This window comes from Vidua chalybeata, chromosome 2 (genome assembly GCF_026979565.1).
Source record: "Vidua chalybeata isolate OUT-0048 chromosome 2, bVidCha1 merged haplotype, whole genome shotgun sequence".
Classification (NCBI taxonomy): Eukaryota; Metazoa; Chordata; class Aves; order Passeriformes; family Viduidae; genus Vidua; species Vidua chalybeata.
In genome coordinates this window covers 48877490-48902325 of record NC_071531.1, presented here as the reverse complement: position 1 = coordinate 48902325, position 24836 = coordinate 48877490, and the positions used below count along the sequence as shown (strand labels likewise).

General features: G+C 35.5%; 1 protein-coding gene across 17 annotated transcripts in view; it reads right to left on the bottom strand.

Moving 5' to 3' along the window:
- Positions 1–24836, bottom strand: part of MYCBP2 (MYC binding protein 2) — a 175355-nt gene that overhangs the window by 120287 nt on the left and 30232 nt on the right. For 16 of the 17 annotated variants that reach the window (XM_053936636.1, XM_053936620.1, XM_053936621.1 and 13 more), the window contains exons 3-17: positions 23519–23734; positions 18596–18749; positions 17121–17317; positions 16657–16899; positions 16321–16392; positions 14404–14500; positions 10084–10157; positions 8801–8939; positions 8124–8200; positions 6403–6607; positions 5330–5494; positions 4472–4630; positions 3806–4010; positions 2969–3114; positions 2144–2245 (exon numbers count right to left, since the gene is read on the bottom strand). In XM_053936636.1, coding sequence (XP_053792611.1) covers positions 2144–2245; positions 2969–3114; positions 3806–4010; positions 4472–4630; positions 5330–5494; positions 6403–6607; positions 8124–8200; positions 8801–8939; positions 10084–10157; positions 14404–14500; positions 16321–16392; positions 16657–16899; positions 17121–17270 — 1834 coding nt within the window. In that variant the 5' untranslated portion in view covers positions 17271–17317; positions 18596–18749; positions 23519–23734. Of the gene's footprint in view, positions 1–2143; positions 2246–2968; positions 3115–3805; positions 4011–4471; positions 4631–5329; positions 5495–6402; positions 6608–8123; positions 8201–8800; positions 8940–10083; positions 10158–14403; positions 14501–16320; positions 16393–16656; positions 16900–17120; positions 17318–18595; positions 18750–23518; positions 23735–24836 lie in introns of those variants that run through there. The other variant, XM_053936637.1, reaches the window with a different exon arrangement.

Below are 24836 nucleotides of genomic sequence, written 5' to 3'. Positions count from 1 at the left end.
TAAACATTGTTATAACTATATTTTATCAGACTGCAGAACCTTTTGCACAAAAAGTCTAGATTATTTAAATGTTCTCGTTCTCACATGAAAAGAGTAGCATGATAAGAGTTGTCAAGAATGGTGCTACTCTTTGCAGCAACTCATTAATGAAAAACTGCAGCATTTGGATGGAGAAGCAAAAAAGCTCTTTAATCGGATTATGCAAATAAAGATTATCAAATCAAATATTCATACCTGATTACATAAAACAAGATGCTAAGTATCTGTGAAACACTGTTCCCAGCTTTTTCACAAGAAGTCATTCTGAACCAAAACAGGAGACTAATCTCCAGCCCTTCCAGACTGGCATACCCACTACCTCCCACAGCCACATAGGTATGGGATTTCAATGCTTTTTAGATAGAGATGTAACACAAATGTGTGCAACAAGCTGGACAACACTATCTTTTTAGCTACAGTCCTATAAAGAATCACAGGATCAACTAGGTTGGAGAAGACCTTAGAGATCGAGTCCAACCTATGATCAAACACCCCCATGTCAACTGCACCATGGTACTAAGTGCCACATCCAGTCTTCCCTTTAAACACCTCCAGGGATAGCGACTCCACCACCTCCCTGGGCAGCCCATTCCAATTCCCAAGCATCCCTTCTGTGAAGAACTTCTTCCAAATGTCCAGTCTAAACCTCCCCTAGAGCAGAGTAAGACTGTGTCCTCCTGTCACTGGTTGCCTGGGAAAAGAGACCAATCCCCACCTGGCTACAACCTCCTTTCTCCCATACACCAGTAAAACCAACCATAACAGTACATTCAAGCTACTGTGCAAGTGATCTTTTTTTTTTGCTTTTTGAAACAGATGGCATACAGAAGGGAGAAGTTGCTCTGGTTCTACTTCTAGCTACAGAAATAGAAGCAAATGTAAATTTTTCTCTGCCACTCTTTCTTTTAACTGAAATTTACCTCCCAGCTCTCTCATCACTGATGGGCTGAACAGCAGTACCTTTCAATAATGCCTGGGCATTTAATTTGGGTTCAATAAAAAATTTTTAGCTGCACCCAACATTTGTCAGTGGCATGCAGCAGCTCTGACATGTCCTAAACAAAGGCTTCCTCTCCTTACCTCACAGCTAAAATTAGCCACAAAGATGCAAAGAAAAATAAACATTCCATCCTCTTCCATATACATACGCAACTACAAGCTTTCTCTTTCTGGTTGCTCCTTATTTGTGGTTAAAACCAGCAATTTCTTAATGCAAGTGAAATAAAGATACAATTCACATCACAAGAATCACTGGCACAGTCTAGGAAATAATTTGAATTATTTTGTATTCAAAAAAACCCAGTATCTAATTAATAAGAGAAGAATCAAAGTTGTATTTACTAAAACTACAGTAACTTGAAAGACCATATATCCCAGTAAGTTATTTCTCTTCTCAACACACAATAATCTTAGCAACAACATCATTATGCTTTACAAAAATATTACAGTTTGCATCAGTCTAAATTTCTCATATTTAATTTGACAAGACACTGAGGTATCTTAGAATGTGAACCGTTCTAAGTGAACGTGAAAAGTTAGGTAGATTACTCCTTGTGTGGAAAATCAACAATGAGGTAGATAAAACATAAGAAAATTTTCAAATGTTGCAGTGGTGTTTTGTTTTTTAATTCAGTCTGTGTCAGTAGTCTCAGGTTATGCAAATACAGAAAAGTTCATTTTATAAAAGACAATTCTGCCTACCATTACACAACAGAAATGGAACAATTTATTACAGTAATTAGATAATTCATATAAGGTAAATAGCATGAGACAGGCTTGTAGTCCTTTCTTCATCTACATATGTTTTAGGATCTACATTTTAAAAAACAATCATTCAACTAGGAAACAGCAAAAAAATAAAAACTCATCTGTGGAAGTGATACAAAATGCTCCTTTTATCATTAAAATTCTGATTCTTATGTGTAGACTTCGTTAAACACATAGATTTTCTACTATTTTCTAAAAGCATGCTACATACTGCCTACTTAGGACCTGATTGAGTTTGATCACTGTACAGGCTCACTGGAGGAAGACTCTTCATTCTTAGAAAACAGACTCAGAAGTTTCTTAAGCTATTCAAGGCCCTTCTCAATAAGTCACTCACCTCTTCCTTCTTCCAATCTATGTCTCCTGATTACACGCTGCCGCTTTTCTTCTTGTCGTAGCTGAAGGTGTTCTTCAATATTAACTCCGGGAACGGGGACAGCTACATAGATTAAGAAAATAAAATATGTAAAATTATCTTTAAAATTGTTGTGGTGGCAATAAAGCCTAAAAGAAGTAAAGTAAATGAAAACTGAAAATCTATTTACTAGCTGCTTTTTACATGGCCCTGACAATAAATAAAAAGGATTTGAGTAAATTTGGAGGAGTTCTAAGCTTTATCTCCTAATTTCCTGGTTTTCATGAATCTGACTATTCCTACATCACTAAGTAGTATTGAGGCAGATACATATATGAAGTTATGTGTTGTCATGGTTATCTCCATTCTCCCCTAAAAAGTTTCAGACGGTATTATTAAACCAAGTCTACGATTGTTTATATTTTTAAGAGGTTTTACACAAATTAGCCATGTTTTAGCTTAAGAATGCTTAAATCCTGATAAAAACATTATAGAAAACTTTTCAGGATATCAAAATGACAAGAAGAACTTTGTAGTATCAACATTAGTATCGTAACTGCACAGGTCATAAGTGGCACAGGTGACTGTAGTAAGGGTAATCTTAGAACAGTTCACTTAACAGAATGATCCCAATTTGCTGTATCACCAATAAATAAATCTGACTATTAAGCACAATTTTAACAATATTACACTAAAACTCTCCTGTAACAAAGTGTGTAAACAAATGTACTGGACAACAATAGGGGAAAAAAGAGGTGCAGTAAAAATGAGAATTGAAAGTCTTTTTGCTAATTTCATATTACTTACCCAGCAAGAGATCTAAAGGTATCATCTCTTTTACAGCATCAAGGATTCCTCTTTGCCTTGCTTCCTGGCCATCCAGTTCTCTAGCACATGCCTTGCAGCAGCCACACACAGCACAGCCTGACTCACCTGAGCCACAGCCACAGATTCTGCAGGAAACAGAATTGCTTTGTCACTATCATTTATTTTTATGCTTTACTGATGCCTTTGTAATTAAAATGATTAATTAAAAAGATTATTACTTTGTTCTGTCTGTGGCATGCAAGTTTTCCTGAGATAGACAGGAAGGACAGCTGGTTTAAATCCTGGCCGCTGGTGCACGGTGCCAGGACCATACACTGACCTTCCAATGAATTGACTTCTCAGAATTAATTTTCTTTCTTCAATTTAATGCACACCATATGAAAACATGAACAAGGAAACAATGAGCACACAAAATGCTGAAGAAATAGTAATCATGATGCAGTGGCCCTCTGCAGTTCAAATAAGAAGTAACAGATAAAGGCAACTTGAATAGCAAGATAAGCATCCATCACAGGATGAAGAAAAGTTATCCTGAGCCAGCAGCTCTGTCAAGAGACAGAAATTATATTGGTGTTCACATCCAACAGCTTCTAGTAAAGAACTACATGCTAAAGCACAAAAACCAGTTTGTAAAACTAAGTCTCCTGCAATCACAAGCTATTTACAGAAATGTAAAGCCGTTTCTGATTTTAATAGCATGTACTTCTACATATTTAGCTATAAATTTACTTTAGAAACTTAAACTCAGTTCACATTCAGAAAGTGCTTTAGCCATCCATCTCACTGTACCACCCACATTCCCACATGTGTGCTTACCCTCCAGGAACTCTATCAGGACGCCCACTACTAACACAGCTGGCCCCATAGCCTGTGCAATCTCCACATACAGTGCACACCATACACTGCTCCAGCTTCCATTTATGCATGCCTGGAGGACACATCATGGACTTCTCATCTTTTTCATCCAGTTCCTCTTCCAGATCTTCATCCATTGCTGTTGCCATGTTTTCAACTCCAAAACCTAATTAAGATATTGAAATAAGAAATACTTGCTTTCTGAGGCCAACAGAGAGGGTTCTGGTTATCCACAGAGGTAAGGACAGGTTGGACAGGGCTCTGAGCAACCTGATCTAGTTGAAGATGTCCCTGCTCATTGCCGGGGGTTGCACTAAATAACTTTTAAAAGATCACTTCCACCTCCAACTATTCCATGTGTCTATGAACTGCTGAAGCTCTGAAGAGCACTCACAGATCAGGTTTTAAAAGGAATGACTAGGAATGCCTGATTTGCCTGCTCAGCCAGCATAGTGACTTTTTTGAAATCTCTGTGCATGGACATGCTTGATTTTTTACATCATGTTGCATGTATTCAAGCTTTAGTGTTGGAATTACATTTTACAACAAAATGTTTAATTTTTTTTCACTTCTGATATTTGCCAGCATGCAAATGAAAAGGGAAAAAAAGCCCTGAAGGTCCCATACCTTTTCCTCCCTGGCTCATAGAGCCTGTGTCTCGTCCACACTGTCCTTTATTATTTACGCCAAAGGTCCAAACTTCTCCATTCTTCATTAACACACAGGTATGAGCTTTGCCCATGGCTACTTGAGTCACAAAATGGCCTTTCAAGTCTGTTACTAAACCTGCAAGACATAAAACACTTGAGTGAAAAATTGCACTTTCTAGCTAAGAAGTAAACTCAATGATGTAACAAAATTGTTAGTGGATATGGACAATATAAAAATTTACAGCAAGACAGAAAAACAGATATAAAAAACAAGTGCTAGAATAAAAAGTGAAAGGAGAACTAGGCCTAGGCCACTTGTCCCGCAAAAAATGAAAAGCCAAAAGCAAACCTAAAAATGCTGCAAATCACTTGTTTTGAAAAAGAATTCTGAAGGAGTCATAAAGCCATTAGAATTTATTTCATTAATATTTTACTTTAACTGTGGTGTACAGGATCCCCTGCTACTTTATGAGCAGAGAAGCACACAAGGCCTAGTTTTCAGCAGCCTTTGTTCATACCAAAGCACATCTTATTTCTGTGACTTTTTCCTATGTGGCATTCTTATGTCAGATTAACACAAGTTAATTTTTTTTTCTTGTCCTTAGTGGAAGAATTACTTTGGATATTTGTCACCATTGATGCTAAATTATTTTACAGAACTTTTGGAAACTATCTTTTTCAATTCTTCTGTCATATTTGTCTGAATCACCAGAATGTCAGAAATACATTAGGAAGGTAAGAAACACACAAACAATATTTCCATGAGCTAAAACCTTTCATATTAATTTCAATTACTTCAGTTGAAAAATAATTTAAAAGACCAATACTATCTTACTTGTACTATCAGAGTAAATGGCATCTTTTCCAAACATGTAGAGTTCTCCATCTTTGGAAATTACAGAACTGCTTCCATTATTGCATGCTGTAGATATGACGATCTTTCCTTCCATTTTAATAATTTTTTTAGGCTTATATGGTTTTGATTGCCGTCTGCTTTTAGCTTTAAATAAAGAAAAAAATTAAAAGTAAATCTACCAAAAAAATCCCCAAACCATCACAGGCATAATCACTAGTTTTCAGACCACTAATGAAAAAAACCCAAACAAAAAACTAACTATATGTACAATCTCCTGGTCTAATTTTAATTGCATTATACTGGTTCCTCTCAAAAAATTCAATGGCAAGCCAAGACATGATTAGATCAGTATCTTTTAGAAATTATTCTTCAAGTATTTCAAATCACTTTAATTATTCTTATTAATCTACCACATCATCATCTACCATTTGTTTCCTAAAGTGAAGTATTTAATTCAATATTACAGCAGATCACAGCTTCAGGACACTTAAAGATCTCTTCAATTGTCTTACAAAGTCTATTTCAACCTACAGAAATCAAGACTAGGAAATGTGTTAATTTTCTATTGATGAGGCATTTGTCAGTCCAAAGATCAAATTAATCTGTCTTCTTTAATGTCTGAAGAATCCTGCTTGATCAAGCACAGAAGATCTGCTTCTACAAGTTCTCATCAATGCACCTCCACCAGCCAGCAAAACACCCATTTCCAAGGCTCAATAAAACAAAAGCAAAGAGGCAAAAGTTTGGCTCCACAGTTTTTCAAAATCCCGAGCAGACAGCATGGCCTCCTGACCAAATTTACTGCTGTCTTTTCATGGGACAATTCTAAAATAGTACTTCCACCACATAACCCAAGCTGTGGTAAAACACAGATCGGATTCTGTAGGTGGGAGAGGTTTTGGCACTGTTTTTAAGGACTTGTGGCCAGCATAATCTCCAGCACAAATGGCATGCTTACATGTTCCTGGAAAATGCTGAAACTCTTCTTTTCAGATTAAAAACTCTTTAAGAGGCTTTTACCAACCACTGGTCAAGCAAGCAATAATACATACTTGATTCACCATCCTCTCCTTTACTAGCAGAACCTGTGAAGAATATGCTTCCATCTTCAGCAACGAGTAAGGCATGTGAGCCATCATGTCCAACAGAAAATTGAATAATCTTTGGAGATTTTGTGATTGGGAGTTCAACCCATTTGCCAGCTGAAGGGCCACCTTGTTTGATTCCAAGGCTCTGATATTTGCCAGTATAATAAATCTAGGAGAAAAACGTTTATCAGTTTTAGTTATGCCACAGCACTTCAAGCTTACATAATTCTCGAAGTTGCATTGTTTTTAATTCCTTTCATTTCAAAGCACACTGCACTCTTCTTGACTTTGTTTATGCCATTACAGTATCTCTGTCCCAAACCCATCAATTTTGACTTAATGGGGGAAACATTCTGATTAGATTCTTAGATTAGATTGTTTTGAAATGTGCTTTCTACTGAGCCACTGAGTGAGTTTTCATATATAATTGTTTGGCTAGATGAGTTGAACACACAAGAAAGAACCATAGAAAGTACTCAGAGGAAGCATTTAAAACACCTCACAAAAATGTCTGGTCTGTGTAAAAACAAGATGATATTGTAATAATAAAATCAATTTAAAATAACATTACTACATATTTTAATATGCTTCAACACATTTGTAAAACATGTTTAGTAAATGCACAGTAGCCACTGACTACATAAATAACAGAGTAAGATATTTCACATGAACAAACAGAAAAATACTGACATGAAATAAAAAGTTTCCTTTAGAAACATGCAACTCAACAGCTCTGTAAAATTGGTATGTCAACCTCTGGGGCACATGAATCCATTTTACATTGCCTTACATACTGTATTTCCTACCTTAACAGACAACTTTATAGACCAAACCCAGGAAATTTGTTAATTTTATACTGAACAGGCACTTTTGTTAGTTGAATGATAAAGTTACTCTGTCTCCCTCAATGTTGAAGAGTTCTATTTGATCAAATTCTGGTACACACCATTAAATTTTCTTTAAAAATATTTACTCTAACATTTTCAACAATCTCACTGTTGTGACAGCAGCAGAGCAAGGCCTTCATTCCAGCAAAGAAATACAATTTTGAACATGTAATTAAGAACTATGTTTCTACAAGATAAATAGCATTAGTCTTTCACACTGAAATAGAATCACAGTAAGTAATGTAAAGAGTCAGTGACAGTATTGTTTCTAAATTTCCATGATTATGGCAAATGCCTCAAAAAGTCTCCACTGAACAGAACAACATATCAAATCATTAAGAATAGGTTTAAAGAAATCAATTGAAAAATTTGCATAAGGGAATCAATAATTTTCTAAAAGATCAGAAAATAATATCAGGATGGGATTTAAATAAATTACTGTGGTCAGACTGTGGAAAGTTATGAGGTGGTGAAATTTGCAAAGGTGCTAATACATCATTTGTATACAGAAGACAGTTTTGTTTCCCAAATTTAAACAAAGCCCTTCATTGCAAGACTGACTTTAGAAATTCCTATAAATTCAAGTCATGTTGAGGGGTTCCAACTATCTGTTTATGCTTTTAAACATTTGCCTTTTATGTTTTAAAGCAGGCTCTGAAAAATATATTTGAATACTGTTATAGACATACATTCTAACATACTGAAAAGGCAAAAAGTAATTATGGAAAATAATGATTAAATTAAAAAACAGAAATCTATTGGTGCAATTTGCTATTTACTACAGAATATTATCAGTACCTTTCCACTAGCAGTTTTCATCAGTGCAAACTCTCTCCCAGCACCAAGGACAGCTGATTCCTCATCAAACCCTGTACCTGTGCAAGTAAGATTGTGTTAACTGAACAGTTTAACGAGGCAGTTTCACAGACCAGTCACCTATCCACCTCTGCTGGAGGTGGTCCATAGAGCCAAGTATGCTTTTTTTGTTGTTCTAATAGAACCAAAAGCAAGCTCAATAGAGCAAAAACATCCCAAAGTAAAGGCCAAGTGATATTTTTTCAAAATACCGTCATAGATACTAACAATTCTTCACCTCAGATTCTGATGCAAATGTATTTTTCAATGTAATTCTCTCCCTTTAATCCAGTCAGTGTCCTTGTAACTTGTTAATTTTGACCCACAGCACAGAGTTCCACAGCTTCTATGTTTTATAAAGTCCAAGCTTCAAACAATTATATATTTATTATATAACTGACAGAAAATACTGGAAAACCATGAACAGTACTAGAGACAGAATGGGTATATGGATTTGACTCTGAGTCAAGTAATGCTTGAATGGCTTCAAACCCCTCTCCATGTGTTTATTCTGGAGCTATACCTTCCTGCACATAGTAGAGCCAAAGGAAAGCACAGTGTTTCAGCTCTACTGTTTGAATTACCAGCTTTGTTATTAACCTTCAAAGAAGAGAACTTACTGATAATGTGCAAATCTTTCTCCAGATCAAACAATGAGATGCCACAGGCATGTAAGCATTTTCTTGCAAGCTTAAGCTGCAGTTCTTGTTGCAATACTGGCTCAGTACTCGTGGCAAATATTCGCACTACAAAGCCATCCTGCAATAATTACAAAAATCCACTTTATACTGTAAAAGAAATGAATTATTTTGCTTTTCAAGTCCTAAGTGCATCAACATAGTACTATTTCAGAGTAAATGTCAGAGGACACATTGATAAAGTAACATTTATTATAACATAACATTTACTATAGAGGAGAAAAGAATAAATTGGCCATCAGGACAAGCTGAAGTAAGTATCTGACTCCTTAAACATATATTGAGTTCTATGAAAATGCTATGAACACTGTAAAAATAGTGAACTGCTGTAGAAATGTTACTCTTGTAACTATTTGCACCTATGTTTAAGCCCTGAATTTCTCCTGATTCAGAACCCAAAATTCTGCATGCAGAGTGACTGCTGTAAAGAGTAGCTAGAACAATTTTCTGTTTAGAAGTGCAGAGTATCTTCATCTCGCCATGTTGAAAAAAAACCAACAGTCGATTCTCTTAGGAGGGGAATGGGTTAACCCTGGTTTTTCTACAGTTGATGTTTGGCATCTGTTGGCAACCCAGTTTCACCCCATCCCTATTTTACAGATTTCTCACTACCAAAAACCCCACCAGAACTAAAAGCATTGTAACTGTCTGCTGAAAAAAAAAATGCAACTACCACTACGGTTTTGTCCCTAGTAGGAGCACTTCTTTGAGCTTCTACAGCTTTGCCCAACAGGCAATTTTCACACAAAAATCAACTGGAATGTGGTATATTTCCTATCTCTTCTAATAAAACTGTCTGAAATGCACCAATAAGTTCCAAAGCAATTACAGGAAATTAAATCAAGAAAAAAAATTATCTTTAAGCTCTACAAAACTTATCCCAAAAAGAACCTGTAGAACATGTTAAAAAGACATTATTCAACATATAAGATTTTTTTTCCTGAAAGAGCAATGGAGTTTTTCTTAAAACTTACCTGAAAAATAAAAAAATCAATCACAAATCAAAGTTTTGTGAATTAATACCAAAATACTGCATCTTTATGCAATAATATGAACGTTCCCCATTATTTCTAGTTGCATAGATTTCTTCCTTAATTGTGTTAGTGAAGAAAAAGCCAAACACAAAGCAAAAAGGAAGCTATAAATATTGTAAAATAAAACTCAGTTGAGAGAAAAATAGTTTACCCATCATTTGTAAAACTTACATCTCTAGATGCTGCTATTTGATTAATATATTCTCCATCCGTGAAAAGGATATTCTGCCCTTCAGTATGACAATCTGTGAGAGAAAAATGAAGTGCACTGCATCAGTTTATATTAGCATGCATACACACACTAATCTCTGCTTCTGTCTAATTCATTCTCACTCCAATCAGAGCATGAGAGTTCTGTTTTATCTCAAGTGAGATAATACCATTCTTATAATGTGTTATTTTACACTAAGATGTCCTGTCTCACCAAAACCATGTAAATCTCCTTAGTTCCTGTAACAGTTATTACATCACTTTCCACTGTATGAAATGTGAGTTGTTACACCCCAAATTGTAACTGCAAAAAAAAAAAAGCATTTGCCTTTCACAGGTAATCACCTGTGAAGCATATTCCAAACTATTACAACACAAATTCAAATTTTCCAGGACTATTAAATCTTTCTCCTTTCCCAAAGACTTTTTTGTCTTTGGACATTATCTTCAAAGAAACATTTCCTCAGTCCAGCATATAAAACCTACAGAAGTAAATGAATCATGGTTCTCATTATTTATCTCATTTTTTCACAATTTATGAATTTCACCAAACTATTAACTGAAAATCTAGGGGGGGTTTGCACTGTTGATGGAGCTACTGGCAAAGAGATTGATATCATATGGCTTGTGTTTGTCTCATTGATTACACACAGGAAAAAGATCTCTTCCAAAAATACTACGGGACAGCCACTTTACACTCCAAATATTTGCTTCATAATCTGAACAAAGATCCAGTATTAACATTTTATCAAATAAATGTAACGCTACATGAAGCACAGATAATGTCCTTCTAGCATAACCAGCAAGTTCGCTGGTTTTTTTTGCTACCTAGCCAAAGCATTAAAAACAATACAGCTGAAAACACCCCACAGAAACCTATTGTTTACTTTTTCCTGATACACTGTCCAGTCCAATACAGTGTCTTACCAGGAATAGAATATGCATTAGAAAGCCTTCTGTAACTTTCACATCTGGAAGCAAAATACCAAAAATAGACAAAAACAACCTTCCTTTCCCTTAGAGCACAACCAGGTATGAATCACAGAAGGTATGCAGCAAGCATGATGGAGAATGGCAGCAGAAACACTGAAGTTTGAAATACTGCTCTGGCAAAAACAATCTCAGTTTTAACAACCAAAGGCAGTCCATACTACTAATTCTCTATGCTGCAAAGTCATGTTGGTGATAAAAGAAGTATCAGTAACTGGATGAGAAGTTTCAAAACAAATCTAAATCACGTTTCTCCAAAGGTTACAGGAAGCTGGTATGCGTGAAGTTTCCTTGAGTGACTGAAAATTACATGCTCACACAAGCAGAACAGCCAAGGAAACAGCAAATTCTGCCCACCAGTGGGTCCACATTGCACTGTTTAGCCTATTGCTTGAGTCACTCCAAGAAAGGTCAGTCTCCTGGTAAACATTTCTGGGGGTTGGTCCTGTGCTTGGTAGATCTGTTCAAAGAGGAAATCTGGAACAGGGATATTTTGGGGTTTTTTTAATACATGCTCTCCAGAAGACTTCCTAAAAATTAGCACTTGCTTAGCTAACAAGCAGGCCCAGTATTAAAAATCAAATCATTGGGAAGACTAAAAAATGGAAGGCAAATGGAGCATTTGGAAAACTAGTATAGTCTCCTAGCTAGGAAGGAACTTGTATGATCAATCCTAAAGCTTATCCAATCTTTGTATATTGCTATATATTTACAGGGGTGAGGATAACCAAGCTTTCTGTCTGGAGATTGCTATAAGAGAAAGGGTTTATGTTTTACTAAAATCACATAACTACAGACATCTGTTAATCACAGCCTCCTCAGAGGCTTCAAAGGAAGATGACTGTGAAGCATCACCTTTGACATTCATCTTGAGCATTCTGCACCTGCTAAAAATGCAGGCCTTGAGGTCATCCAGGTTACCCCCAGTTAGCAGCACTTTCTGCACTAAGGGAACAGTCCTGAGCCTAAGATACTAATTTGCAATTTCAAAGAACAGTAAAACCATATACAATGTGACTTCAATTTCTCCATCTGAAAACAGAAACTGTTTTAAGGTATGCAGTGAGCATCACTGTTGAAAGAAATGGCAAAGATTAAAACCTCTGTAAATTAAGGTCTAGTCACCTATTAAATTCTCACGGAATTCAGACATTCTTTTATGATACATGGCCTGATACACAGTCAGATAAAAACATACACAACTCAGGTACAGTGTATAAATCTTGGCAAAGGCCTTAGACACAAGAATGGTGACACATAGCCTGGTAGTTCCAGATATAAGGCTGGATTTGCAAGATCATCTTTCAGAGTGGAAAGACTGCCCTTCAAAAATAGAAGTTTATGGTTTCAAGAAGCTGCTGGATCCTACTGTCTGAGAAAGGAGAAAATAATGTTCCATTGTTCTCTGATTTTTCTATGGTCTTGTGAGTTCTACCTAGGATCAACTTCTAATCACATCTCCTAACCTCCTAGGCATCCCTTGTATGAATAAATTCTAAAACTTTTTTTTAATGCACTATCACCAGCCCAGGCATTTGAAAGAGATTAATTAATAAGAGATAGAGCCATGTCTGAATATCATCCCAAATAGGAGCAAATATTTGCTGTGTTCAGCTGTTGGCAAGATCACTGGCTTCTAGTTCTATCCAGCATGGCTTTTCAGGACTAGAACAACTGGTATGTCACCATAAGATAGCAGTGGGGCAGCCACTACTATTCAGAGTTAAGTACCTACTCAGTTTTCCTCAGGTCAGACACCTTCCCCCTACCTTCATTTCATTTTTTCTAATGGGAAAGGAAAATAACCAGAAGTGGACCCCCTGGAATTTATCCTAGGCAAAAGAACAAGATCATATCTTCTCACAATAACACACTGAAATAAATGTGTAGAAGTGCACAAAGCAAAACAGCTAAGTTCAAGGACTGAAATACAAAGGACTGGAGTTACAAAGAACATCTAACATCTACTTTAACACCATCACAAACCATACAAAATGCAACTGTGCAGATAGTTTGAGAAATTTCTGAAAGGGTATTCCCATTCAGATTTGCTTTTGCAATTTGTTGAGAAGGCACACGCATTTAATCTGTTCTTTTTTACAGTATAAATACAAGGCAGTCTTGCAGAACGACACTTGTCACTGAGATTTGCAAAAACAAGCTAACAGCTCCAAAGGGTAGACTTTAAATGTGCTCATATCTCTCTCAAGACTTGCATGAAGAACACTGATTTGTTTACAAATAGTAACATAATTAAAGACATCAATGAACCCTACTGTGTAAGGAGCTGCCCTGAGGTGAACAATGCTGAAAAACCACTCAGAAAGGCAGTTTTTCAGGTCCTTGAATGTGCTCACACTGAAATATCTCATACAGCCCCACAAAGAGCAAGAGCAGCTTAAAAAGTCATCCATACTTTAAGGATGTGCAGAAGGTTGCTGGACTAGATTCAACATTCAGAACCTGTTTAAAAAAATGCTGTTTGCATTTTAAAGACAAAAATCCTAGAGAACTTTCCTGAGGCTTCAGTGGTTTCTTATTTATGTCAGGATGAAACAAAATCTTTCTTCTGATCTACAAAATAAGCCTGTCATTGTCTGATTAAAAATATTCTTGTGTCCTTCTGCTATTTATCTGTGTAGCTAAGAACAGATGTATTTCACTAGAAGCCATTAAAGCATGTTCCAGGAACATCCTTATTCTCTAAACAGACTGAAGTTACGAGGCTCCTCAGAAAAAAGACAACAAAATGAAAACAAATGACCCCCACAAAACAAACAAACCCCACCCAAAACCCCTCAAAACTGAAAAAAAATTCCCCAAACAAATAAGCCAAAATCCACCACCAATATAAACATCAGAAGCATGGTCCATCAGTGTTCATTAGTTGCCTTTGCTTTTTGGATATATTTTTATCCTATTAATAAAAAAAAATGGTTTTGTTCATAGTTTATAATTGCCTACACGTAAGAAATCCTGGAAATGAAGTCACACATGAGCCAAACATTCAAAGTTCAAAGGAGAAAGAAAAAAATTTTAGGAAGGAATTTAAGCTCTTGTAGTCTTTAAATTAAGACATTCACATATTCTAAAATGTTGCAATATTCTTCCAGCAACTGGAGTAAGATGCAAGGCCTTTAAGTGAAATACTGAAGCTGGTCTGATGTGAAGCAAAGTCATAAAGCAATCTATTTGTGACCTCAAAATCTCTCAGTTTCTCTTCTGCTTGCCTGAAAATACTAACATGTAAAAACCAACTAGACCAAATTTCTCTCATCTGGAGGTTCTCACCTGGCAAAGCAACTGTACCGTCTTGTTCCAAAGTTTCAGGGTTTATTCTTATGGCTGTCATACTGTGATTATTCGCATCTCTGTATAATAAATAGCCCTAGTAAGAACAAAAAAAAATAAATGTGGAGGTATGAAAATACTCTTAAATACATTAATAGATGTTAAATGGGAAAAAATGCAATGATTATTTTAGATATTGCTTTAAAATATTGGAAGCCTTTTACACATCAAATTATGATCATTTTTTCTACTAATGCAAATTATAACTAAATTCCCTATTAAAAAATGGAAATTTGACTCCCTTCCTCCACTTTCTACATGCTATAGATTAGCATGCTGAAGCTTGTATGTAACTTTTGAAGCCCCACATATTCATTCTGTTATTTATATACATATACAATTAGACTTAAAAGCCGCAGCCACAGTAAAAAACTGTGTTTCTGTATCCATTTTTCAAATCAACAGAATAGTCACAGGAATATCAAGAAGGCTACAGAAAATGTTGTCCTATATAGAGGAGCAATCATTAATGCATATTAATACATGCATTAAAACCTAGAATAAAAAAAGTATTAATTAACTACTTTGACTCCTACACTAAGACGTTTTCTTCCATTGAAACTACTGGATAAAAAAATCTTGACAAAATGATGAAAACCAGCCCACATAAATTAAGCAAAGAGCATTAAAGTAGATAGAAAAGCTTCCATCTAAAAGTAACTAATATGATGAAGTAAGAAAAATCACCTGAATTTAAGTTGACCATGCACCTGAAGGGAAATGACACTAAGGACACTCTTACCTCTTATGGACACATAACTAGCAATAAGTGCAGGTTACACGCCTTTCTATAAGTATAGCCACAGAATGACACTTATCCAAACTGCAGTGCCTTTGGCTACAGACACTGTGTGAGTACACACACCTGTACAAGCACTCAAAAAGCATCACATATTTATAATTATGTAGAGAATGTTCAAACATGTAACACTATATAACGAAACCATATGAATCCTGTTCCTTCCCAAACTGATAAAACAGGCTCCAGAATGAATACATCCACACCTATTTGTTTTGTGCCACTGTACCTTTTGGTGATCTGCTTTTACATTAAATAAAACTAGATCTCATGTATTTGTGTTTACACAAAACACAATAACTGCAATAAAAGAACATATATTTGTAATGAACAATTTCACCTCAAAAGCGTGGCATGGAGTATACTAAAAACCACTCTGGTACAATGAGATGACTCAGTTAATAGTAAATATACAATAAATTCAGTAAATTAATTGTTCTCTGAAATATTTTTATGTTTTGAGGGTTTTTTTATAATGAATAATAAAGGTGTAAGAAAGAGTGGTTGATATTCCAGAAACTAACTCTAAAAAACACAAACCATAGAAATATAATTAACTCTGTAAAGACAATACCAACAATTATCTCTATCTCTATGTATTGTTTACACATGGTCAATCCTTCCCAACCAAAACAGCCTTTCCTTATTTTAGTGCAGATGTTTTAACATCAATTTCTTTTCATAAACAGGTATTTAAAATATTTTTACATGTTTATTGCAACAGCACTTTTTTACATCCACTGACATGCACTTAGAAACACACATCAACTGACTGTACAGTTCATAAACTAATGTGCTAAACCATCATATTTTGCAAAAGTTTTTACAGTGACAACACAAAGCAAAGACGCTCCATTATTCCTTTCCACAGGCCAGTACAACCACATGTCCATCATTCTCCATAATTTAGAAGCCAGTATCAAAAATTTTGCTTTTTATAAAAAAAGCCAAAGGAATGATAAAATATCCATGTAAGCTTACTCTAAGCCAGGGTCTACTTAAACTACTCATAAGGGATGAGGAGGGCCACACATTTTGTATTTTAAGTATTCACCTACCTGAGCATAACCTAACCAAGACTTTTTTTCTTTTCTGTTTTTGATGCGGGATGTAGAATTGTATATATGGCCCTGAAAAGCAAAAAAACTTCAATCATTTAACAAATACCAGAGTGAAAACTCATCATAATCATTCAGCATCTTCCTTCAAACATACTGCCAAGTAAAAATTCTAAGAAAATGTTGTCAAATTGTCACAGAAATAATCAGAAAAAATTACACAAACTATAATAGAACTGAAGATTAGTAACCTATGTAAGATTGTCCATGGATATAGGACATCATAGAAGTGAAAATACTAAGTATCATTCATCAGACAAGAAGCAGCCACATTACCCTCACTGTCCCGCTATATCCAGAGCCAATTTTGTAAAGTCCATCTTTACATAAGAGATAGAGGAAAAAACCATCACTCTGAAGTAGGCACTGGTCATCTTCATCTACAGATATTTCTTTCAATGGCCATTTGTGCATCAAAGCTGCCTTCTTTATCCCATTACTGAACCAGTCCTGGATTTGGATTTTGCCCACCAGAACTGCCTGTACACTCCGCTGAAGAGAGTTTAAAATGGTTGGCACCTAAACAATAAAAGAAATAGTGAGTGAAAAAGATGACAATTTTTTTACATGTTATATTTTCTGTTCTAACTCCAACTCAGGAGAGACAAAGAAATACCAACTCATCTCAAAAATAGCAAGTGGGGGGAAAAGGTAACAGGTAAACAATACATCTTCTCAGAACTCATGAGAAGTACTCATTTACATAAATTCCCAGAAACAGAGAAGTTTTAATACAAGACCTGAATAGTCTGACAAGCATGGCTGCCATTATTGGTGAGGATTGCAGAGATTGCTTGCAACGTCCTTCCTGTCTCTCCCCAGGCAGCTACCAAACTGAAGAGGCAAGCGCAGGAAAGTGCTGTCAAGGACTGTCCTGTACTGTCATTCATTCCTGTGCTACGGACAGTTATTTCCAAAAGCAGCTGGAACAGGGATTCTGCAGATAAAACACAGTCATTACACAGATCAGTCACAAGATCATACAAAACAATTAAACTATCAATGGGAAATTAAAACAGGAAAATACATTGTATCTTTCCTCATCTATTATGTTTAGAGCTAATTTCAGACAGAAAAGCATCTTAAATTAACCTGAATTATCCTTAACTTTTCTTCTTTTCAGTCAGAAAACATCAAGTCTGGATAATCACCATGGCTGAAGAAGAAAAACTACAAGTCCTTCTGTCACAGTGGAACACATTAACAGGAAATAGGCCAGAAAGTGTTATTATAGTAGACACTATTCAGTCTACCCCATCACTGAGATGATGTGCAGATCACTTGTCTACTCTTTATGACCATTACCCATGTTGAAGCACAATCCACTTCATAGAAATAAGCATTTCAAATCGAGGCTTGAAAATTATTTTGATAAGAGTTTCCAAACTCTGTCTGGTGGCTGAACTTCTGTAACAATCCAGGTGTGAACAGAAATTCACCTAATTTTTCTTGAGCGCGGATACAATTAATCACTACGGCAGTAATCAAAAAGTCTTCTTTGTAGCTTCTTAATACTCCATGTATCAATACAAAATAAGTTTTCTGTAGCAAATTACAATCTTTGGAAATGCAATATTGTTAAGTCATAAAACATGAAAAAATACATGAGGTCTAAAGACAATTTTTAAAAAGTCTTTAAAGAAATCAGGCTACAGCCTGAGTAGGCTGAGTAGGCTACAGCCTACAGACTTCTCTGCAGTTCTATAAACACAAAAGATAATGGGATTTTAACTTAAAGGATATAGTCAATCATGCTCTCAAAGGCATCAGAAGTTCAACTTTTATTTTCAATATCATTAAAAAGAAAATTAATTTTCAGGGAAGCTTTTGGATGGCCAGAGAAAATAAAACCAAGAATTTTGACACTGATTAGCAGCTCCACATAAATTACAAAATTAAACATCTAAGCTATAGACCACAACAGCAGATTACAAGAGAAATTAACCCTAAAACTGTATTATTTCCAATAAGACCAAGTATTTTATGTTTCAGTAAGAAAGTGAAATCCAATTTTTTAGTCTGAGATGTTTATTACTTTGTTTCAGTGAGGAAGTACTGCATACATGCACTCTAAGGAGTTAACATGCCAGAACAGTCCGTCAGTTGAGAATAAGCATGTTACTATCTCACAAATACTTGCCAAGAACCATTTTCTTCTGTCCAACACAATAACAGATGTATGTTAATTAAAATACAGTAAGAGATGAGATATTACCTAGGACTTCAGGAGGCTCTGATTGCAGGCCTTCTGGTTGCTGACCTTGGAGCACATTAAGTAGGGCTTGTAAGCTCCTGAGACACAAGGATGGATGAGAAAATCTTGTCTCCTTTATCAATTCAAAGACTTCACACAATCCAACTTCAATGATCTAAAGAAATACAGATTTTTCAGAACAGATGCCAATGTAATATTTTTAGATCTTCATCAAAAAAGTATATACCAGTGTTCACTGAACAAGACAATTACTCAAATAAAAAGTCGTAATATAAAATACAGTGTTAAACCAGAATCAAAATCAAGAATCCACCAATACAACTATACCAGCAAATATTACATGTAAGTAGCCACCACATGAAAGAGCATATCTAAGCAGAGTAAATTTCTTGAAAGAATAAGGAAGCTTAAAAATTTTCACACAATAAGAGGCAAACTATACCTCTATAGCCCTTCTAATTTCCATCCAGTTCACACTTTGACAGTCTTCTTTTTCCTTGCTCATTAACGTGAGCCAGGAAACTAGAATGGTCTTGCAACCTGGCTTCACATCCTGAATAACGATACGTTTGACAGCTGATACTGGCAGCTCTAGAACTTTCCCCTTAAAAGCCTCTGAGATTATTTTTTATATTGTGACAAAAACAGATTAATTGCTAATCACTAAAACTTCATATGTACTCATCACAGACATGCATTAAGCCATCTAATAGAACATGTTTAAAAGCCCTGTTCTAGCCATCTCTAATTTTCCCTTTTAGAATTCCTGACTATTCTGAGATTACAGTCGTGCTTCTCTCCACTGACTGCTCCCTTGCACTTCCTTCTCAAACTCTGTATTTAATAATGATGAAGATGAAAGAAAAGAGAGGAGGGTTAGCACATTACAAATAAGCAACTGTATCTTAAAAACTTCACTATGTGTTTTGGTCAGGAGGAGAGCCACCATAGAGTGTATAACAGAGACTCACCCCTGAGTAAAATCTAAGGAAAAAGACAGAAATGTGAAAATAAATAACATTGTTAATGCAACTGCCACCCATGCTTAAAACATATATATTCTGGCAGTCAACTCTAACTTCTACTGGATGGCTTGTAACCGTCTTTGCTGACCTGTAATTTGATTCCCATCCTTCAGAAGTTATTTAACCACCTATTTTATTCTTGAAGGAAGGATAAAAACATAACCAAGTCAAGTCTTCAAAGCACAACAGGAATTTTCCTACTAATTACACCTTACATTTCACATTGGCAATGGAGTAGGAGGAAAACACATGCATGGAATCTACAGTGAAAAAAACTGTCAACATAATAATGGCATGATGTTTTTTCCAGGATCTAAACCCCACCACCATCCTAAAGGCTAAAAAACAAAATACATTGTAAGTACATTTTTAGAAATGCTCTTCCTGTTCAGTTATAGTGTCTTTGAGAAAAACTAAGTTTATTCTTCACAACCTTCAGACATCTAGGAACTGACAGAGGCAGCTAGAGAAAGTAGAACATAAGACAGTGGAAAATGTTTGGTGAACTTCCACTACAGTAGGTATCAGTAACAGAGTTCTGCTGGGATGCTGTCAATTCTGCATAGGTTTTGGGTTAGTTTTTAAATAACTGAGATCAAGAGTCTGGGTAGGCTGCATAAAATAGATCTACTCACAAATATATAGATCTATACACATATATACATACACAGACACACATATGTACACACATACTACATATGTTTAACACATATATATACACACATATATATAGATCATACCTCACATATGTCTATCTTGTGTGTATATATATGTGTGCATGTATATATATGTAGATATGTGTGTCTGTGTATATATATATGTGTATCTCTCTCCTCCAAACTGTGCTCTGGAGGACAGAATAAGCAAATAGTTCTTTTCAAGATATCTGAAGCTTGTTCTCACTGGTCTCTGAAGGGCTTTTGAGCCAAAACAAGCACTGCTCTGCCTCAGCTTGTCACAGCCTGACTGCTCTTACTCATGTTCTCTGTGCAACCATTCTCCTGTTCCCTTTGCAACACCTTTGAGACTTCAGATCAAAAGTTTAAGACTGCTTAACAAAAGGTACCCAAAATTCTAGCCTGGATGCAGACATTGTGACTCCTAATTAATTCCTAAAACCTCTCCTATTTCATCTTGATGTCTTATCTGTTCTCTTGTTTTATTTCCTTTATGTTTCCTCTCATTGTAAGCATCATCCCAAATGCTCACATTTCTGTAATTAAAATTACACACTAATCTGAGTTAATTTATATTATATAGATACACAAAAAAGAAGAACCTTTACCACGGTAACATTTTCCTAATGAATTTTAAAAGACTTAAAGTCAGTCTCTAAAGGAAGTAATTATTTGTCTTTTATTTTTTGTTGCAAGTTAAAAACTTAAATTTTTGCTTAAGCTTATTAACAAAATGTATGTCAGTGCAGGAACAAAGAATATTTAAGTCAGTTAATTCCACCTTAATCACTTTAATCCAGTATTTGTCACTTTTAGTACAGAACTTTTGTGGATCATTCATTACTCAGCCTCAAGTTTAAAATTTGGGGGGGCTGGGGCGGTGAGGGTGAACAGTGTGGGAAATACCTCTTCTTTACTCTGCAAATTACAAGTCTTATCAACAGAACTGAACCTACTTCATTTTAGGTAGAGAGAATTCCTCATCATTAGCTAAGACACTAAATAAATAAGGTAGCAAATAAGTATGTCAGACATACAAGTATTTCCTGAGAAATCAAAAATATAAAGCTATCAAAGCAAGTTACTAAACTATCTGAACACAGCCAAAACACACATTTTTTGTTGTGCCAGTATCTGAAGAGCAGCAGTCTGTGTCTTAATGTTAAAAACAACTATTCTCAATCTTATTATAGAAATCGTATAGGACAACTTCTGATTCCAAAATACATTCTACTTAAAGGCTCTAACAAACCTGACTTCCTCAAGTTTAAGATCTGAAAGAAAGATACTTCAATAGAACACTTGAAGTCACCTTAAGCTACAAAAATGTAGAATGTTTTCAACTTACTCTCAATAGCTAAAAAACCACCAACACACCAAGGACTATACTCTGGAGAATCTGTAAAAGCACAAAACCTAGCCACAATTTTTTTTAATCTTTCACCTCACTGTCAAATTCAAAATACCTCAGTATTCTTTTTAATAAACAATTATGAATTTCTGATAGTAATTTACTTTCTTCTTTACAGTTAACAAACTAAGCCCAACACAATATTGTTCATTGTCATGAGACACACCTGTATCCAGGATACCAAGACATTTACAGTCAGTCCCTAGAAGTTTTACTACATGTGAGACAGTTCCAAGCAGATGTTTTTTTTTCAAAAGTATGAATCCAAGCCCAGTTGTGTACCTCCAAGTGACCTAAACAGCCCTGTATTACCTAGATAGTTATGAAAAATACTGAGGTTGTATCAAGCATCTAAACATATTTTTGAACCAAAAATTCTCAAATTTCGTAGATTCTTTACTAAAAATTAGCAGTGTGAAAACATACTGATTTTCACATATTTTTTATTTGCTGTACTGAATGTAACAAATATCTCAATATTTTTCTATTTTGAGAGAAGTTTGTTATATACAGTTTCCCTATCATTTTTTCTAAGCTACCATCTTTGTAATAAACTGTCCAATACCAATGTTTTGGTTTCCACATGCAAATCTTCTATCCGTATCACCGATATATCTCATCCTTCTTGGACGCTCTTTTAATTTCAAGTTTTAAAATGTCATTCCACTCTCCATAAATGCTAATAGCTACATTGCCTTTTACTTAAAATTAAGCATCTACAAGCACTTGCTGATTCATCTGATACAATCCACGAGTACTCAGAAGCAGTTCATAAACAATGCTGACCCTACTTCTAGTGACCACATAGTCTGCAATCATCAACTGTGAAATTTCAATTGGCTGACTTGGTTATGCTTCTCTGCAATTTGCCACCACTATTCTCTGGAGTTCCAACTTTGCCCCTCAGATAACAACATCTAAATGCAATCATCTATAAAATCCTAAGTTTCTAAGCCACTCAAACATTCTACAGAGTTACAGCTGCAACCACCTTTTTTTAATTCAGCATTTGTATTGGTTTCAGACCAAATATAAACAAGGGAAGTTAACCTGAATATGCCTTTTAGATTCAGAAGAACAACAAAACAAAGCACTATCCATAGCATTGATAAGGTAGCAATGAACAAAACTAAATGCATGGTTTTGCAATACATAGTAAAAAACAGGTGAACAAACAAACTGGAAAAAAAAAGAAAAAAATCATTAAGTCCTTTATTTCTGACTTTCTACCATTAATCCTACTATAAGCACAGAAGCAATCAATAAAAAAAAAAAAAAAACACTAACTGTTCAACTATAGCGTCAAAATCTTAACATGCATTACAATCTGGAGCTGTCAGTACCACTGAGGGCATTAAAGCCAAAAAAATGAAAGAATAATTGAGAGTTACTGCAATTACATGCATACCTGGCAAAACATTTTAGGAACCATTCCACCAAATTATTTCCATTATTAGACTTATTCTTTTTGGAGGGTAAAGCAAAAAAAAAAAGCACCCTTTACCATTATGAGCTGGTAGCCCCACAGAGCTGCCTTATTTGCGAGATTTCGAGGCTATGGGTGTTCAAGTACCAACACTTTTAAAGGAGTGCAACTTGAGTGTTTACCTGATGCTTAATTGACTTTAATTTGGACAGGTACATAGATCATCCTATTTCATCAAGTGATTCTGAACTACATGGACTACAAATAAAACTACAGCAGTGTTTTAAGTAGCTGTCTTATACTGCTGCTTTTTAATCGCCAAAAAGAACATACCAGCCTTAGATGACATTCATGGCACACTTTTAAGTGGTATCAGTTACTTGCCTTTGGAAGTTTAATAGGTGGCTCTTTGGGCTCCTCTTCTTCATCACTGTCCGAATCCCCACTCTGGACACTGTTCTTTGAGGCCAAAGACACAGACGCTTCCTTTTTCTGCCACTCCAACACACAATGGCGGACATTGCAGTAAACATTAAAAGCTGAAGGATTGCTATGTAATCTGATATCTGGTATGGTTATTGTACTCTCTAGGTTTTCAGTCTGAAAAACAAGATGGGTTTTAATTTAGTTTATTAGTTTAATAAAGTTTCAAGCTTTGCTAAATATAAATAATCTCAATAGTCTCAATTTTGACAGACCAAATTATTTCCAAACTAGAGACAACTTTCCTGCTGAAGTACCAGGTTTATTTCAGGCAGGGAAGAAAGGGAGAAGAGGAAGACATTTCAATAGATTCTGTCTCGCTTTAGCCTCTACCTCTTATACCTTGATGAGAACACTGGGACTAAACATGACAGCAGCTTAGGCTACAGAATGGTCCAAACCTGTGCTACAGTGGTAAGAATAGCAGAATCAAGCTTTATCTCCTCAACAGCAGTCTGGTTTAGAGGTTTTAATTATAACTGAATTTTTAAATGCATGCCTTGTTATTCTAGTTATTTGTTTTAACCTGCTGGGAAATACTAAAAATTTAAGATGTTTGTTAAACACATACTAGAAATTAAGGAAACCCACTTGTTTTGTCATTACATGAAAACTGATGACAAGTTTAAAAACTCCTGTCAGGATACTGCAGATAATAGTTTTGAGAATAATAATCTAATGGACTAATTACTAAATAAAGAAATCAAGGCCTATGACTTAACAGGACACCATTCTGTTTTCAGAAGCCTGAACCACAAAGTATGAGCTGGGAAATTGTTCTGAGAAACTACCACTACCATGGCCCACCTTGGTACCTACTACTGGTGTATTACTGTCAGCCTTGGCCAAGACACAAAGGAGCCTTCATAAGGCTGTCACTTGGAAAAATAATAAGAGAAAACATTTTTAAAAAAACATTTTTAAGATGGGAGAGGAGGTATGACTGACTTGAGAAAACAAAACTCCACAACAATTAATTCCCAGACAGGATTACATCTTCTACTTGGTTCTGTAGTAGCAAAGACCAGGCTGGTATCAGCACAGGCTTTGAAAACTGGATTTCAGGCATATGGGAGGAAGCAATTCTCTGTAACAGCTTGCTGCAGACAGAGGGCACAAGGACCATGTAAGGAGAGAACACCCAGATTAAGAGTGCAGGACAAATATGCGTGACCATGCAAGGCAAAATGTGGGGGGCTATTAGGCCAGAGAGACTCAG